Below are 14,506 nucleotides of genomic sequence, written 5' to 3' on the forward strand. Positions count from 1 at the left end.
ACAAGCGACTTTAAATATCCCCAGAATAGAACTGAGCCAATTTATTCGAACTTAGAAATCAATCTTCGGACATATGGCTCATTTGGTGCATTGTCCCGGCCGTAAATAGCGCGCAGCTTCCGTGCTTGTAGTGCACTTTATCTATGACCACGCGTTGATCCGTCGTGTAGCGATTCATGACTACAAATGGGACCTAATACTGATAACATAGCTGATAATTTGGGAATTTGTATTGAAATACAGATAAGGATAAGACGATCCTCAAATCCGGCGTTCTTACTGGGACACCCTTTACGTTTAAGTAAAAGGTGTGTGGTGGTTTTACAGTGTGGTGCTAAATTTTAGCGAATTTCCTAAATAGGGAAAAAGCTATTCCGTAGGTCTCGTGGTAAGACCTAGACCTATGACCCATTTACTTTTCCGTTTTCAGGTCCCCAGAGGCCAAAAACCTCCTCCGTTCAAATTCATATATATGTTTGCCCGTTAGCAAGATAACTCGAGCAAAGGTGATCCGATTTTGATTGTTTATTCTAAGGGATTCGCGAATCAGCATAATAGGGTATGGAAACGGGGGTTTATGGGTGGTTTTATGGGGTAATTGGATTTTAACATTTTTACCCTAAAAACATAGAATTTAGCAACTTCTTTCCAAGCCATTTTGTAGAGTTAAAAAAAACTATTAATTTAGTATATCGAAGCGATATTATGCGCCTAATGGCTACGGAGAAAATAAAAAAAAACTGTAAATTTAAAATTTCCATGTTATTTTTATGGAGAAATTTTTAAACTGTTGTAGTTTTCTTGTTTGTGAGCCTTTTTTGATCAAATTTGCATTCATTTCATACTAAACTATTACATAAAAAAAAAAAAACACCTTTTTACCCTCCCTGTAGCAGTAAACCTAAGTACTCAGTTAAACTAAAGCTACATAAATAGGGAATTAATATGATATTGGAGACATTTTAGTGTACATCCAATCAAGCAAATGGAAATTTACTTAGTCTGCAGGTTTGCTGTGGCGGGAGTATTTTGTTTACCTCCTACTAAGCTATCAAAATATCAATAAAAACACACCTCAACACCTTCCTTGAATCAGCAAACCTAGGTACTCATTAAAATTAATATTATTTAAATAGGAAATAAATCTGACAATTGTCAGGGAATATTTTAGAAGAAATACAGCCAGAAAAGGAAATTTATTTAGTCTGCAGCTGCGGCGAGGGTTTCTGTGGTTACAGTACTGCATGCTATCTACAAAGCATATATGATGATTTCTATAAAAAAAATTATTATGTACCCAACTAACTATTATCATCAACCAAATTATATGTCTAGAAAGGGGTTAAGATTCTGGGGGTGAAATTCCGGCCCACACACTCTAGATTTTATAACACTACATACACACAGTTAAGCCTTCGAGGGATATCAGTAGACAAAAATAGACAGGATCAGACGTGTAACATGTGATGTTCCTAAAGAACCATTTACTTCCGAGCAGAAGGATTTGCTTGGAAGTAAAAGGTAATCATTATTAATACGGTTTGAAGGATATGCTTTTACTTTTACCTTTTACTAGAAGCAAATGCTTTTGCTTCATACCTTTTCCTTTTAAGCATATCCTTCTTTTTATTAATACGGCTCATTGGTCTAAAATTACTCATTTCAGCTTTGGCACCAGATTTGTAGATAGGGATGACTTTTGCAATTTTGAATAGGTCAGGAAACTCTCCTGAACGGATACTTAGGTTTATCAGATGTAATAGGGGTTGAACAAGATAATTTGAGAAGGTCTTAACAAGTTTTGCAGGGATGTTATCCCATCCTGGAGCAGAGCATCCTTTTATACTATTAATTATATTTATTAGTTGATCTTCATTGGCTTCAGCTCAAATACAGAATGAAAGGCATGGTGATGATCCTCCACCTCGGGGTGGAGGATCACTGGATTAATAGCGCTAGCTAGGTTGTAGCCTACATTAGCAAAGTAGTCATTGAATTGTTGGCTGATATTTTTTATGTCAGGAGTAGCAGTGCCTCCGTCACAGAAGGCCTCCACCGGGAAAGGTGCGGGAATGTGTGGTCTACCTGACACCTCTTTGATAGTTGTCCAAAATTTCCTAGCATCTCCGGCTGCTTCCTTGATTTTATTCTTGTAATAATTGAATTTGGTGCTTTTAATTAGTGAATGCAGCATGTTGCGATATTGGTTATATCTATTTTTTAATTGCCTGTTGTATGGATTCTTTTTTACTGTATTAAAGAGTATATCCTGTTTCCTTATTGATGTCAGCAATCCTGCCGTAATCCAAGGTTTAAGTTTTCTACTTTTTGCGTTTACATTGACTTTCTTGGATGCATCATGAATAATAGTTTGGATAGTTTCAATTAGATTAGAAGTACAAGTATTAATTTCTCTACAATTGGTAATATTCTGCCAATCAGATTCTTTGAGTTTTTCATAAATTTTTATTTTAAATGAATCTTTTGAGATTGGATGTCGTTTACTAGGTTTAGAAATTTCTAGAACAATAGGATAGTGGTCCGTTATATTAGTTTCAATAACCGCCGGATATGCTGAATGAAATGATTTTAATTTCAAAAAGAAGTGGTCAAGACATGCGTTACTTTCAGGGCGAGTTACTTTGTCAATGCATTGTATTAAATCAAAATCACTAAGGATGTCAACATATTTTTCTTCAGCTGAGTTAAGTGATGGGTTCAAAATATTGCAATTTATATCACCAGAGAAAATACGAACATACTCTGGAAGGGAAGTGGAATTATAATAGTTATAAACACCATCAAGAAACAATTGAAGGTTAGAATTAGGGCTCCTGTAAACGGCTAGTAATTCACAAGGTTGTCCGTCCCAGTCGAAGGTCAGAGATAAGGCAGTGGCCACACCGCCGATCAACAGCTGATTACAGGTTGCAGATAAAGAGCTATCTAGATATACAACTACACCATCGCTTTGATTTAGGTTGTTGCTTGAACTAAAAATATTGTAACCCGGAATACTTTCTAAAAGAGAAAAAAAAAACAGTCACACCTTGTGCGCTGGGCCTAAAAGGTATTACTTCAACCTGAAAACCATTGGCGTTGAGCCAATGGCAATTTTAGGTTCATGCATGATGCACCATCATCGGAAGTTTGTACATAGATATTTTTTACCTGTTTAACCTAACATTTCTTAGATACATACCACAGCAAAGTGGGCTTCAGGACAGCTAGGATAAAATAACTTTATTCTGATACACACTTGTTTAGATGTATTAAAAGTAAATCAAGAGATACTTTAGTTAACCAAGAAGCTCATTAAAATGCCAAAGAAAAAATTCTTTACTATGAATAATTGAATGTTTTATTCCATTAAATTTGCTTCTTAGTACAAATGTTTACATTTTTTACTATAACTATTACGTTTTACATACATAAAGTAAGCAAGAAAAAAGAAAGACAAAATTAACAAAGTTGTGAACTTAATGTTAAATGACAGGTATTTGCAAAGTTATGCAATGTTTCAGGTAAGAAGGGTAACTACCAAGTAATATTGAAGAAAGTGGAAATGCCCATTGTTTCAAGAAACCCCTGTTTGGATGCTCTACGTAAGACTAGATTGGGTATGCACTTCAAGCTGCATGAGAGTTTCATTTGTGCTGGTGGCCAACCGGGGAAGGACACATGCAAGGTGATTGGACTTATCTTATTCCTTAATTTAGTGTAACATTTGCTGTATTCTCATGTTTAGCTACTATAGGTTCACTGCCTAAACTGTTTCAAGGGAGGGTAAGTTCATTCTGAATCAAACCTTTGGTTTTGAAGGTTTTGAAAAAAATATGAAACTTAAATACAACTGCAATCAATTGCTGCTTTAAAGTGCTGTATACAACCTTTACTAAGTCCATAACGTGTTTCAATCAAGTGAGGATTACGCTGTAAAGATGGCTTGAAGGAGCTTTTTGTGTAACTGCAATATTTTACTGTCAATATTTCATTTTACATAAATTGTGTTATGCATTAAAAATGTACTAATTATTCTGTGTATTATGATGTAAAATATCGTACCTTAGTCGTTACTCGCCCGGTAAGCTTTAACGTACTCGCACAAAAATTCTGCACTAGGCTACGCCTCACGCGGGGACTGTCATGATTGCATGGTAAAACATCACTTACCGGGCTAGTTACGTAATATACTATTTCATCACTCCGTACCGAAAGTAACTATTTTCAATAACAACTGATATTAAAGAAAGTAGTTGCTCTTATGTAGAGCGAGGGAAAACCGATCAGTTGATGTTCCCTCCCTCTAAATTTACTTTCCCTCGCTCTCGATTAGCTCATCATTTATCCACTACGCCCGCTAGTGTTTTGTTAAGGTTTATTTTAATGATTAAAAGCAACTGTCTTCATTGCTGCACAATCTAAATGTATACCTAGAAATAGGCATTCGTTTGTTTTGCTGTGTTTTAGCATAGTCCGTGTTTGAAATTGCTCAAAATATGTCTAACATTTCCTGATGATTAGAAAAACATAGAAACCTCTGAAAACAGCTTCAGAGGTAACTAAACTAATCACTTTCCACCATAGAGAAGTCACGGGAAAGATATGAAGAAAGTTTACCAACTGGTGGAAATTACGTTAAGTCAATTCAAGCAAGCGACTGTTGAAGAATAAAGATTGTTTGCCTTGAATGAGTAGGCTTTATTTAACACAATTCAAGTAATGGAATTCATAAGTAAGAGTTAAATCTAGAGAATGAAATAATGATTACAAACATTCAACATAAACAAATAGAATAACAATGTCCAACAACAGCTGGGGATATTTTATATCACATTCTTCCCCGCTAATACAATTTAAAGTCTTTAAGATGAGAAGGTAGTCTCTTCTGTCTTGAGCTTCGTCTCTGCAATTGGGTTTCATCAGTCCCTAAGGTTGGTAGAGGCTCTTGAGTTGTAGATTCTTCTAAAACTTCTGCATCGGGATGAGAATATACATCTTGGGTTTCGTCTACTAAGTTTCCATTGTTACTCAGTTCTATTGTGTGGTTCTCTGGTGTTGAATTATCATCAAAATCTGTTATCTCAGCTAGTTTTCCACAAGGAGCTAAGTTACGTGTAGACACTGTTGTCTACATGAGCGTAATCAGAGTTTCCCCCCCCTCACTTGGTTCTGTAGGTGGACCAACACCCAGTGGCAGAAGGTAGCTCTCCGCAGCTAACAAGTGAGAGTTGGGGTTTAGGTTGTGGCCAATCTGCCGAACCAACCCCGCATGCGAGGTTTGGCCGGAACGGCGCGAAATTTTCTCCCACTCACTAAACCCCCATACCTTCCCCCATAACTCCTGATCTACCCTTCACCGTTGAGACCGATGCATCTGACACTGTAATAGCAGCAACACTGACCCAGGAAGGAAAACCTGTAGCCTTTTTCTCAAGAGCTCTGTCTCATAGGGAACTAAAGCACAGTTCGGTTGAAAAGGAAGCATATGCAATCGTGGAGTCAGTACGAAAATGGAGACACTGTTTGCTAGGCAGACATTTCAAACTAATAACAGACCAGAAGTCTGTCTCTTTCATGTTCAACTCTAAGATATCGGGGAAAATTTTGAATGACAAAATCATGAGGTGGAGACTAGAACTATCGAGCTATAGTTATGATATTGTTTATAGACCTGGTAAACTGAATGTAGCTGCTGACTCTCAATGCAAGAATGTGTCATCCTGGTGAAACTCGTATGTATCATTGGATCAGAAGCAAAAATTTACCATACACCCTTGATGAGGTTTGAGAAGAATGACTGCTTCCTGTATGGTATGTTCTGAAGTAAAACCAAGATTCTTCAAACATGATGGAAAATTAAAACATCACCGTTTGAGCGTCTTAGCCTGGATTTTAAGGGTCCTCTTCCCTCTTCTACAAGAAATCGGTATATTCTAACAATATCATTGATGATTACTCACGATTTCCATTTGCGTACCCCTGTCCTGATATGTCCTCTTCAACTGTTATTTGCAAACTGAAACAGTTATTTTCATTGTTCGGTACTCCTAGTTACATTCACTCCGATCAGGGATCTTCTTTTCTATTAAAAGAGCTAAAAGAGTTTCTTACTCTAAACGACATTGCTTCTAGCCGGACTACTGCTTACAACCCTCAGTGTAATGGCCAGGTTGAGAGGTATAATGGTACTAGGTGGCGTTTGCAGAGGCATCCACAAAATTGAGCGGAGTCATCAAGGGTTCATATTATATTGTTTTTGTCATACTGCAGTAAAGACCGTAATTTTTAATGCATGCGTTGCGGGTCTATAGTAGCATTTTTACTCTTTAGGGAGTAAAAATAATTTTTAGTCGCTATGGAGTAAAAATCTGCTGTTGTCCTTTCCCATAACATTTTAGGATTGCAGATACCTTAATCTAATCGTCACAAAATGTTCTCACACTCCGGACTGCTCGCCTTTACTACTTACTTCACCACTTCCAACGTCACGGACCAGTTTCCCTCCTTTCCCATAGCATTTTAGGATTGCAGATACGTTAATCTAATCGTCATAAAAAGTTCCCACACTCCAGACTGCTCGCCTTGACTACTTCCCTCACCACTTCCTACATCGCGGACCTGTTTCCCTCCCTTCCCACAGCATCATAGGATTGCAGATACCTTAATCTAATCGTTATAAACAGTTCCCACACTCCGGACAGCTCACCTTGACTACTTCCTTCACCTCTTCTTACATCGCGGACCTGTTTCCCTCTCTTTCCATAGAATTTTAATATTGTAGATACCTTAATCTAATTGTCATAAACAGTTCCCACACTCCGGACAACTCGACTTTACTATTTCCTTTACCACTTCCTACGTCACGGACCTGTTTCCCTCCCTTTCCATAGCATTTTAGGATTGCAAATACCAGACTGCTCACCTTTACTTCCTTCACCACTTCCTACGTCACGGACCTCAAGCTAGTGACGTCATTTGATTATATTTATGATGATCCATACCGTTTCTGTTCTAATATCTGTGGATTAATGCTATCAGCTATTTCTTTATCTACTGCATTCAAATTCAACGGCTGATCATATGTTTTTGTTTATGTGTCAAATACTGCTTCCATAAGGATTACATTGATACTTTGAGACCCAGTGGGGCGGATTCCTGAGAGATTTTTTTAACGCCATATAGATTAGATGTTGGCACTCACTGATATGGTCTTTATCACCATGCAAAATTTGAAAACGATTGATTCAGCCGTCTAGGAGGAGTTTGCGTATTACGAAATGCATAAGAGTCGACGTATAAGAGCTTCGCTCAATAATCTGGAGAACAGTAGAACTTGCCCTTAAGAACTATCAACTTGACGTGACAAAGTGGGAATTAGTTCTGGATGAAGCTCTTTACTCTATCCGATCCTTGCTTTGTACTGCCACAAAGTGTACGCCACATGAACGATTAATGTTTGGACATCCCAGAAGATCATAAAATGGTGTTTCCACACCATTCTGGTTGATGATTCCTGGAAAAGTGTTGATGAGACGTCCTATCAGAAACTCTAAGTATGAACCAATAGTGCAGGAGGTGACGTTGCTGGAAGGAAACTCTGATTACGCTGATGTAGACAACAGTGTCTGTACACGTAACTTAGCTCATTGTGGAAAACTAGCTGAGATAACAGATTTTGATGATAATTCAACACCAGAGAACCACACAATAGAACTGAGTAACAATGGAAACTTAGTAGACGAAACCCAAGATGTATATTCTCATCCCAATGCAGAAGTTTTAGAAGAATCTACAACTCAAGAGCCTCTACCAACCTTAGGGACTGATGAAACCCAATTGCAGAGACGAAGCTCAAGACAGAAGAGACTACCTTCCCATCTTAAAGACTTCAAATTATATTAGCGGGGAAGAATGTGATATAAAATATCCCCAGCTGTTGTTGGACATTGTTATTCTATTTGTTTATGTTGAATGTTTGTAATCATTATTTCATTCTCTAGATTTAACTCTTACTTATGAATTCCATTACTTGAATTGTGTTAAATAAAGCCTACTCATTCAAGGCAAACAATCTTTATTCTTCAACAGTCGCTTGCTTGAATTGACTTAACGTAATTTCCACCAGTTGGTAAACTTTCTTCATATCTTTCCCGTGACTTCTCTATGGTGGAAAGTGATTAGTTTAGTTACCTCTGAAGCTGTTTTCAGAGGTTTCTATGTTTTTCTAATCATCAGGAAATGTTAGACATATTTTGAGCGATTTCAAACACGGACTATGCTAAAACACAGCAAAACAAACGAATGCCTATTTCTAGGTATACATTTAGATTGTGCAGCAATGAAGACAGTTGCTTTTAATCATTAAAATAAACCTTAACAAAACACTAGCGGGCGTAGTGGATAAATGATGAGCTAATCGAGAGTGAGGGAAAGTAAATTTAGAGGGAGGGAACATCAACTGATTGGTTTTCCCTCGCTCTACATAAGAGCAACTACTTTCTTTAATATCAGTTGTTATTGAAAATAGTTACTTTCGGTACGGAGTGATGAAATAGTATATTACGTTACTAGCCCGGTAAGTGGTGTTTTACCATACAATCATGACAGTCCCCGCGTGAGGCGTAGCCTAGTGCAGAATTTTTGTGCGAGTACGTTAAAGCTTACCGGGCGAGTAACGACTAAGGTACGATACTTTACATCATAATACACAGAATAATTAGTACATTTTTAATGCATAACACAATTTATTTAGGACATAACATAAATTATAATATTTTTAAGTTATAGAAAATAAAATATGCCGTTGCAGTGAGCTGTTTATTTGATCAGCTGACTAAGTGCACGGTAAAAGTACATAACGTTACTTTTCCGTGTTTAGGAACGGTAAAGGGCAACTTTCCAGCCTATCAAAAAGGAATGGAAAAGTACCTGTTTCTGTGTAGTATGATGTAAACTATTTTTACTTTCTCCCCCTACACATACTTAGTATATGGAGAAAGTATTGTTTTCATCAAAATTTTTGAGTTTGATTTTTGAGTGGATACATCCGTTTTGGATTCCTCTGGACCCATAAAAGTGGTTTTCGAAGTCTGTGTGTGTCTGTATTTTGGATGTGTACAGAGCTACAGACTACACCTGTGGTCCGATTTTGATGACATTTGGTATGTAGGTACTAATCCATAGTATCTACAGGCGTTTTTAAAATTTTTTTGAAATTTTGATTTTTAAAGGTGATTTTCCTAAAAAAACCCATAAAATAACGGAAAAACTAGATTTTTTGAAAATGGCCTGAATGATTTTGAAAAAAATTTTGTAGCAGCAAAAACAACCGTTTTTAATACACATGTTGCGGGTCTAAAGTTGTTATTTTACTCCCTAGGGAGTAAAAAGCCTTTTTAGTCCTTAGGGAGTAAAAGTCAGCTGTTGTAAACTTCAATTGTAAGCAATCGCATGTATCAAAATTATTTATCGATAAATTACCTACATGGATTGTAGTTTAATATGTTGCATTGTTGTCAAAAGTTCGACATATCGATAGTATAATGTAAACTAACACAATCATAATAAGCAAAATTATTGTATTATTTGCTTTAACAATGTTGAAAATAAGTGGTTTTGAGAGGCTATCTTTACATGAAAAGTATTTTTGTTTTCTAACTTAAGCCTCGTCCACACATGGCTATTTGTCTACGGAAACATTGTCGGCCGACTGTCTCCGTAGTGCTATTTGTATTCAGCGATGTCTCCAGTTAGTCGGCCAACTGTCTGCCACCTGTCAGCAGACAAATTTCGGTGTTTCTGGAGACAAAATACTGTGTTGTTTTGTGTTTCCCATTTGAATGGGAAACACGGAGACAAGATACAAAACTTTTGTCTCAAGTCTGCATGTGTGGACGTGTCTGGAGACAGAAGACTGGATACAAGCCGAAGGTGTTCAACATTCAACCTATTTAGTTGGACTGCAAATCGGTAATATTAAGATTTTTGGGCGGTATTAAAAGAACTGGAATTGAGTTTCTTTAAAGTTTTGGAATTAGTTTTCAATAATTTATATTATTATATGACATTTTATTGAATTGTTCCTCTTCAAGTTTGAAATCTTAGGCCCGACAAAGCCTAGCAAAACCTCAAAATCTTTAGAAGTCAATCTCGTGAAGTTCCTAAATCCTTCACCTAGCTTATAAGGTCTGATAGAAGATTGTGACGACAGTACGAACCTTGATCTAGAAAATTTTGGGTCTATTCCTAGGTTCATTTCATTTCAATATCTTTATTCAATAATTGTACATTGTACATTGAATAGTGTCAGATTCCTAACCTAGTAAATAAAGTTATAAGCTAAAATTACAATTTATATAATACTAAGAAACTACCAATAAAATCAGGTTAATTGGGGAAACACCTCTTTAATGGAGTAAGGAGCGATTTCTATGAGATAATTTTTTAATTTGTTTTAAAATTTGATTGAGTTGCCAATGGGTTTTAAATTATTTGGAAGAAACCGTAAAAATCTTCTTCCGGCACAGGTGGGCTTTTTATTTGAAAATAAAAGATGGTTGCGACTATTTTCTCTTAGGGCTTTTCCTCTTGTATTGTAGCATAATTGTGCGTTATCTGATATACTTTCTTTTGCTATGAGAGCAGTTTCAAAAATGTATTGGGCAAACACAGTTAATATTTAAAAATTTTTGAAATGATTTTTAACACATTCATCATTTTTTTGTCCCATCATTGTTCTTAATGCCCTTTGCTGTAATTTTAAGATTCGATTAAGATTTTTCTTAGTTGTAGCTCCATATAAAGATATACCGTATGAAATGTGGCTATGGACAAGAGAATGATATATTGTTTTCAAAGTATTGATATTACATAGATATGACATCTTTTTCAAAGCAAATATCCCTGAATTTATCTTTGAGCAAACATGATCGACGTGGTCCTGCCAGGATAGATGTTTATCAACTTTTAAACCTAAAAAATCTATTTTTTCAACTTGTTTGATTTCATTGGGATACAAAATAATCAACGGTTCTATTTTGTTTTTACATTGCTTAGTTGAAAATGATATAAAATTAGTTTTACTTTTGTTTATTTTGAGATTGTTGGATAGTAAGTAATTTTTAATATTTGCAAGTTCTATAAAGGTATCTATTTCGATGTGTTCTACTGTTTTTCCTGTGATTTTTAAGTTAATGTCATCAGCATATAAACACATATTTCCACAAGGTACACACGACAGTACATTTGGAATCTTATCAATGTAGCAAAGGAATAAAACAGGGCCTAGTATTGAACCCTGAGGGACACCAAAGTGATTAAGTTTTATTTCTGATCTGTTTTTTACCAGCCAATTATTTTTATTAGACACTAGCTGTAACCCGCGGGCTTTGCCCCGTTTAACTTCTTAATTTTCAAGATTATCTCGTTCGCATGGCTCAATCACGTCCTGGTTGAAGTTTGTTCGCTACGCTCACTCACCTTTAGGTTGGAGCTCGTTCGCTACGCTCACTCACCTTTAGGTTGGAGCTCGTTCGCTGCGCTCACTTGCCTTCAGGTTAGCTCGTTCGCTACGCTAACTCGCCTCCAGGTTGGAGTTCGTTCGCTACGCTCACTCACCTTTTGGTTGCAAATTAGCTGTTGTCATAAATGTAAAAGAAATAATAGTGCTGCACCCTGTTGGTAATCCTTGTAACTTTAATGATATTGAACATCATAGAACAAAACCAACTTGTTTAATTGAAACAGCTGTTAAGATTCAATAATTCCATTTCTCATAAGGTTAACATGGGAAACTCCAGAGCCACTGGGGCGGAGCCCGAAAGGATTTTTGAAATAAGAATATGCCTATATGTTAATCGGGAATGTGAGCTATCATCATGCCAAATTTCAGCCCAATCCGACCAGTATTTTTTGCGTTCACTTGTCACAAACATACATCCATACATCCATCCATACATCCATACATCCAAACTTTCTCATTTATAATATTAGTAGGATGATTTCACGTATTGCTTTCTATCCGATAAATATGATTTGAACCACGCCAAAATGTGACCTCTTACTCCCATATCTTTTAGTTTGAGTATTAGAGTTTGGTGACATACCCTATCAAAAGCCTTCGTAAGGTCCACTGATATTCCTATAACATTTTCGTGGCTATCAATTGAATTTATTATACTTTCAAAAAAACTTGAAGCAGCTGTAATTGTTGATCTGCCTGAGCGAAAACCATGTTGGCCACTAAATAGAAGGTTGTTATTTTCTATAAAAGACACTAGCCTAATTTTCATTGCCTTTTCAAATAATTTTGAAATAACTGGCAAAAGTGATATTGGTCGATAGTTTTCTACGCACTGAGGGTCCCCCTTTTTGAAAATAGGCACAACCTTAGCAACTTTTAATAATTTTGGAAAATGACCGGATATAAAAGATGAATTAATTAAATGAGTAAAAATTGGAACTAGTTCTTGTTTTGTATATTTTATTACTTTAACGGGAATTTCGTCATGCCCACGTGAAGGTTTGTTACTTAAAGAGTTTATCAGTTTTTCTACTTCCTCACATGAAACAGGTTCACATCGAAATAATGTTTTAGATTTGACACAATTTGCTAGTACTGGCTGGTGATTATCTAACAACTTATTACAGTTTACAGAACCATTCTTTCCAGATAAACTTAGAAAGTAGTCATTTAGTACATTAGATATTGCCCTGGGATCTGCAATAGTTGTTCCATTGTACGCAATGGTCATGTCATTCACTAAGTTATTTTCTTTGTTACCTACTTCTTTATTTATAATTTTCCAGGTTGTTTTTATAACATTACCCGAGTTATTTATTTTTTCATCGTAGTGTAATCTTTTAGTTTTGTTTGCCGATTTTTTAAAAGTCTTCATTTTTGTTTTACAGAGGTTAGACAAGTTTTTGTCTTTTATTAATCTAGCTAATTTTGATGATTCCACGATTTCGTTGAATTCCTCCTTTAATGAATAAGTATACCACTCTTTACTGTTAGTTTGTTTCTTTATTACTTGTTTTGGAAATGCTGTGATAAAATGTGATTTGAAAATTTTATAAAATGTTTTGTATTTTTGTTCACAGTTTGCATTAAAAACTTCAAACCAGGACTCGTTTTGTAATGATATTTTGAAATTAATTAGATTTTCATCCTATGCCCCATGGTTCAGAAATATGAACACGGGATATAATTACGTCCTCCTCGGTTGCCATACCAACAAACACAGAAACACTGGCTGGCTAGTGTGGACGCAAAACACATCGGAAACTTGTATGCAAATCTGTGTAGACAGACTGTCGGCAGATGATCGGCCGACTGTCTGTCGACTATCCGCCGTCCGAGCCGACTAAGTCTGCATGTGTGGACTAGGCTTTAGTTTGTTAAATGATGTTGCAAATTTAGTTCATCACACAGGCGAAAAGTTCTTTTCAACCCCCGGCTTCGCCTCGGTCGTGAAACTTGAGCTCAGGTCGAAAAGAGTCACTTTACGCACTTTTGTGTATATGAAAATAGCTCATATATCCATACAGCTGAGTTTTAAGGAAATCATTGTTTTCCATTCTACCAAAACATTATGATTTTGCTTTCATTATATTTACTGTCCCAAACAAACTTTTTCCTTTCCCAAAAAAATCAAGTTTCCGTTCAGTTCAAAAGGAGTGCTGGTGTATGTATTATTTTATTACAGAACATATCTGGCAGCTGACTTTTAAATAAATTGTAAACTATATGGAAGTTTGACAGAGGATTACTAGATAATGGAATAGCGTTGGGTGTGTTAGATTATTTTATTAATCAAAACCAAGTAGGTAGCTTTGTGTGTGATTATTTGCATGATTGAAGAAAAGTATTGTTCATTATGCATCACAAAAGTTCTATTTTAGGGGTAGATTTCGGCTCGCTAGAAAACCACTATCTTTCCCCAAAATGTGTCACTTTCGGGGCTAGTAGTAGACCTATAAGAAATAGCCTAGTGCAAAATTATTAGTAGGTTTACATTTGAAGTTTTGAAGAAAAAATCATATTTTTATGTGTGATGAACAATTTATTTAAAATACACAAATAAAAATATTACAGTTTAGTAATATTTGTTTTGTTTAAAAACTGCACAATATACCAAATACAGGGAGCGGCAGAAATATCTGACGGTTTTCAAGCGAGTACAGTCCGGCAGCCAAGTGGAGGAGGGTGGTGGGGAGCGGCTCATTCTCAAGGCCAAGTGACCCCATTTCAGTCGCCATAGAGCAGTGGACCGGTATACATCGCGCGTTTGTCGTTGAGGCGTATTTTAAAAATGGCGATTCTGTTGTTGATACGCAACGTAAGTTTCGTAGGCATTTTAATGTGGCTCGTGGGGAACCTATCCCATCCCGAAACACCATCAAATTGTGGGTGGATACCTTTAGATCCACAGGATCAACTGCAAAACGTAGGCCTACAGGCCGTCCAAGGTCAGTGAGGACGCCGGAGAACGTGGAGCGAGTG

The 14,506-nt window shown here is 36.4% G+C and overlaps 1 protein-coding gene across 1 annotated transcript in view; it reads left to right on the top strand.

Moving 5' to 3' along the window:
- The window catches only part of LOC128982442 (uncharacterized), a 111,678-nt gene that overhangs the window by 33,358 nt on the left and 63,814 nt on the right, over window positions 1-14,506 (top strand). The window contains exon 5 of the mRNA XM_054401432.1: window positions 3,525-3,688. Within this exon, the coding sequence (XP_054257407.1) occupies window positions 3,525-3,688 (164 nt within the window). The remainder of the gene's footprint in view (window positions 1-3,524; window positions 3,689-14,506) is intronic.

Source organism: Macrosteles quadrilineatus, unplaced genomic scaffold, assembly GCF_028750875.1.
Source record: "Macrosteles quadrilineatus isolate MER2022 unplaced genomic scaffold, UCM_ALF_1.0 Scaffold_1__1_contigs__length_201487025, whole genome shotgun sequence".
Lineage (NCBI taxonomy): Eukaryota > Metazoa > Arthropoda > Insecta > Hemiptera > Cicadellidae > Macrosteles > Macrosteles quadrilineatus.